Here is a 4,775-nt window from a genome sequence, read left to right on the forward strand (position 1 = left end):
TTTTTTTTTTTTGAGACAAAGTCTCTCTCTCTGTTCTCCTGGGTAGAGTGAAGTGGTGTCATAGCTCATGGCAACCTGAGACTCCTTGGTTCAAGTGATCTTCCTGCCTCAGCCTCCTGAGTTCCTGAGACAATAGACATGTGCCACAGCACCTGGTTGTTTTTTCTATTTTTAGCAGAGATGGGGTCTTATTCTTGTTCAGGCTGCTCTCAACTGCTGGCTTCAAGCAATCTTCCTGCCTTGGCCTCCCAGAGTGCTGAGATTAAAGTGTTTAAAGTTTTTTGTTTGTTTGTTTGTTTGGTTTTGGTTTTGAGACAGTCTCACTTTGTCATCCTAGGTAGAGTGCTGTGATATCATAGCTCACAGCAACCTCAAACTCTTGGGGTCAAATGATTCTTTTGCCTCAGCCTCCTGAGTGGCTGGAACTACAGCTCCTGCCACAATGCCCAGTTACTTTTAGAGAAGAATTCTTGTGCTGGCGCAGGCTAGTCTTGAACCTGTGAGCTCAGGCAGTCTACCTGCCTCAGCCTCCCAGAGTGCTAGGATTACAGGCATGAGCCCCCACACCCAGATAAAGTTGGTTTTAGTTGGTTCCAGGCAAGTTCTACTTCTGAGTCTTTCTTTAGATAGAATATGATGTAATTATTAGATTTCCACTTACTAAATTCATACTTCTCTTAAATTATATGCAGCTCACCCTAAGTGAAGTTTAAGGTATACTCAAACTTTTAATTCATGTGTTTATAGTTTTCTGAGTTATTATCTGCTATAAAGCTAACCCTAGTCATTATATGTGAATTTTACCAGTTTTTTTCACTGTAATCTTTTCCCTATATTATGAAATTATTAAGGAGTTTCTCACTGTCACCTGCACATACTTGTTATAATCTACAGTGTGAGGTGGCTAGGATGTATGAGACTTAGGGCTTTTTTTATCATTTATTTGTCATTTATAGTGATAATTATGTTTTATGTAGTTTTTATTGTTTTACATTCACATGTTTATATTTACTATTTCTGCTCCAGAATGCTTTTGGTACAAGGCAAATGATTATGGACATGGAAAAGAATTTGCCAACTTCCTGGATACCATCATTAGGGCAGAGTGCTTCTTACAAGTAAGATTCTACTTGCTTCATATATACTCTACCAGTCTTTACTAAAATTTATGTAGAAGTGCATTGAAAACTTTTTCTTTAGTACCTGGCATCTTTTGTAAACAGCATTTGCTCAATTTTAAACTTATTGTAAATAGAGCTGATTTGGATTGACTTTTATCTTTGAAGTGTTATATTTGAAGAAAGACTATATTAAATCATGCAAATAGAAGGGCAAGTCCTATAATTTAAGAGAACAAACTGAAGATAAAATTGAATGCATGTGATTAATTGAACTAGGTAGTAGAGTAAATCTAATAGGGTCACTGCCTGTGTTTTTACGATCAATAAACATTTTTTTGACCATTAGTTATGTTTCAGCCCAGTGAACTAGTTCGTCTTGGTAACCCTGAGTTTTATTTTAAGCTGTAGCTCAGGCATTAGCAACATTGGTAAGCTTTCACTTATCACCCCAGCGTGGGTTGGCTTCTTATGCTATGGGTTCCCATAGCTTCCTCTGCTTACCTCTATCATGTCACTTTCAGCATCTAATTTTTCCCACATTATGAGCTCCCAGGAGGCAGTATCCACATCTAACTTTCTTCATGTACAGGTATTCAGCTTGATAATTGAGTATAAGCAACTTAGTGGATAGAGCGCCGGACCCATATACCGAGGGTGGTGGGTTCAAACCTGGCCCTGGCCAAACTGCAACAAAAAATAGCCAGGCATTGTGGCAGGCGCCTGTGGTCCCAGCTACTCAGGAGGCTGAGGGAAGAGAATCACCTAAGCCCAAGAGCTAGAGGTTGCTGTGAGCTGTGACACCATAGCACTCTACCAAGGGTGACAAAGTGAAACTCTGTCTCTAAAAAAAAAAAAATACTTAATACATTTTTGTGGAATAAATCTTTTTCTTGGTGAAATTATTTTTTATTAAATCATAACTTTGTACATTGATGCATTAATGGGGTTCAAGGTACTACTTCAATATAAAATGTGAATGTTTACATTGAACTAAGTAACACAGCCATCACAATTATACTCATTTCTAAATACTTTGGAAATGTACCATTGCATCATTCACATTAGATGAAGTCCCCCCAAATACCCTCCTTCCTCCCATCTCCTCCCCTCCCCTCTCTCTCCTTTTCCCTTCTACTTTCTGGACTATAGTTATGTTTTGCCATTCGTATGAGAGTGTAGGTGGTTATATATGGATTTCATAGTATTATTGAGTACATTGGATACTTTTTTTTCCATTCTTGAGATATTTTACTAAGAAGAATATGTTCTAGCTCCATCTAGGTAAGCACAAAAGATGTGAAGTCTCCATCTTTTTATGGCTTAGTATTCCACGATGTACATATACCACAATTTGTTAATCCATTCATGGGTTGATGGGTACTTGGGCTGTTTCTATGAATTGGGCTGCAATAAACATTCTGGTGCAAATGTCTTTGTTGGAAAATGATTTTTGATCATCTGGATATATACCTAGTAGAGGAATTGCAGGATCAAATGGACTTTTAGTTCCTTGAGTGTTCTCTGAACTTCTTTCCAAAAAGGTCATATTAGCCTGCATTCCCACCAGCAGTGTAGAAGTGTTTCCTTCTCTCTGCATCCATACCAAGGTCTGTAGCTTTGGGATTTTGTGATGTGGGCTAATCTTACTGGAGGTAGATGATATCTCAAAGTGGTTATGATTGGCATTTCTCTGATGATTAAGGATAATGAGCATTTTTTCATGTGTTTTTAGGTCATGCGCCTGTCTTCATCAGAGAAGTTTCTGTTCGAGTCTCTTGCCTACATAGAAATGGAGTTATTTATTCTTTTCTTATTGATTAGTTTGAGTTCTCTATAGATTCTAGTTATCAGACCTTTGTTGGAAGCATAACCTGCAAAAATCTTCTCCCATTCTGAAGTCTGTCTATTTGCTTTGCTTACTGTGCTCTTCGCTATGCAAAAGATTTTAGTTTGATCAGATCCTAGTAATGTATTTTTAGTGTTGCTTCAGTTGCCTGGGTGGGGGGTCCTCCTCGTAAAATACTGTCCCAGGCCAATTTCTTCAAGTGTTTTCCCTGCACTCTCTTCTAGTATTTTAATAGTTTCATGTCTTACATTTAAATCTTTTATCTAGGCTTGTCGCCTATAGCTCAACCGGCTAAGGCGCCAGCCACATACACCAAAGGTGGCGGGTTCGAATCCACCCCAGACCCACCAAACAACAATGACGGCTGCAACCAAAAAATAGCCGGGCGTTGTGGCGGGTGCCTGTGGTCCCAGCTACTTGGGAGGCAGAGGCAGGAGACTCGCTTGAGCCCAGGAGTTGGAGGTTGCTATGAGCTGTAATGCCATGGCACTCTACCCAGGGGGACAGCTTGAGGCTCTGTCTCAAAAAAAAAAAAATCTTTTATCCAGTGAGAATCAATTTTTGTTAATGGTGAAGGTGGGGGTCTAGTTTCAGTCTTCTACAGGTTGCTAGCCAATTCACCCAGCACTGTTTGTTAAATAGGTAGTCTTTCCCCCATTGAATATTTTTGATAGGCTTGTTAAAGATCAAATGACAATAAGTAGCTGGGTTCATCTCTTGGTTCTCTATTCACTATAGATTTATAGTAAGCCTGAAGTCTGGTAATGTGATACCTCCTGATTTGTTCTTATTTCTGAGTAATATATTCGGTATTTGAGGGTTTTTCTGATTCTATATAAAACAAAGCATTGTTTTTTCAAGTTCTATAAAGTATGACAATGGTGCTTTAATAGGGATTGCATTAAATCTGTAGGTTGCTTTGGGTAGTATGGACATTTTAACAATGTTGATTCTTCCCATCCATGAGCATGGTTTGTTTTTCCATTTGTTAACATCTTCAGTTATTTCTTTTCTCAGAGTTTCATAATTCTCTGTAGAGATCTTTCACATCCTTTGTTAGGTAAATTCCCAGATATTTCATCTTCTTTGGCACTATTGTAAAAGTAATAGAGTCCTTGATTGTTTTTTCAGCTTGACTATTGTTGGTTTGTATAAAAGCTACTTACTTGTAAGTAGTGATTTTGTATCCTGAGATGCTGCTGTATTCCTTGATCACTTCTAAGAGTTTTGAAGTTGAGTCCCTGGGATTTTTCAGGTAGAGGATCATATCATCAGGGAAGAGTGAGAGTTTGATCTCCTCTGACTCTATTTGGATGCCCTTCGTCACCTTCTCTTGCCTGATTGTGATGGCTAAGACTTCCATTACTATGTTGAATAGCAGTGGACCCAGTGGGCATCCTTGCCTTGTTCCTGATCTGAGTGAAAATGTTTTCAATTTTACACCATTCAATATGATATTGGCCATGGATTTGCTGTAGATGGCTTCTATTATTTTAAGAAATGTCCCTTCTATGCCTATTTTCTTTTTTCTTTTTTTTTTGGAGACAGAGCCTCAAGCTATCGCCCTGGGCAGAGTGCATGACATCACAGCTCACAGCACCCTCCAACTCCTGGGCTCAAGCAATTCTCCTGCCTTTGCCTCCCAAGTAGGTGGGACTACAGGCGCCTGCCACAATGCCCAGTTATTTATTTATTTATTTATTTATTTTGGTTGCAGCTGTCATTGTTGTTTGCCTGTCCTGGGCTGGATTTGAAATCGTCAGCGCAGGCTCGGCGCCTGTGGCTCAAGCGGCTAAGGCGCCAGCCAC

General features: G+C 39.3%; 1 protein-coding gene across 1 annotated transcript in view; it reads left to right on the forward strand.

Annotated features, from left to right (window-relative positions):
- CENPI (centromere protein I) overlaps positions 1-4,775 on the forward strand; it is a 109,633-nt gene that overhangs the window by 44,913 nt on the left and 59,945 nt on the right. Inside the window, exon 10 of the mRNA XM_003802969.2 lies at positions 1,027-1,118. Within this exon, the coding sequence (XP_003803017.1) occupies positions 1,027-1,118 (92 nt within the window). The remainder of the gene's footprint in view (positions 1-1,026; positions 1,119-4,775) is intronic.

The sequence above is a fragment of the Otolemur garnettii genome, unplaced genomic scaffold (assembly GCF_000181295.1).
Source record: "Otolemur garnettii isolate 467f Iridium unplaced genomic scaffold, OtoGar3 scaffold00268, whole genome shotgun sequence".
NCBI classification, from domain to species: domain Eukaryota; kingdom Metazoa; phylum Chordata; class Mammalia; order Primates; family Galagidae; genus Otolemur; species Otolemur garnettii.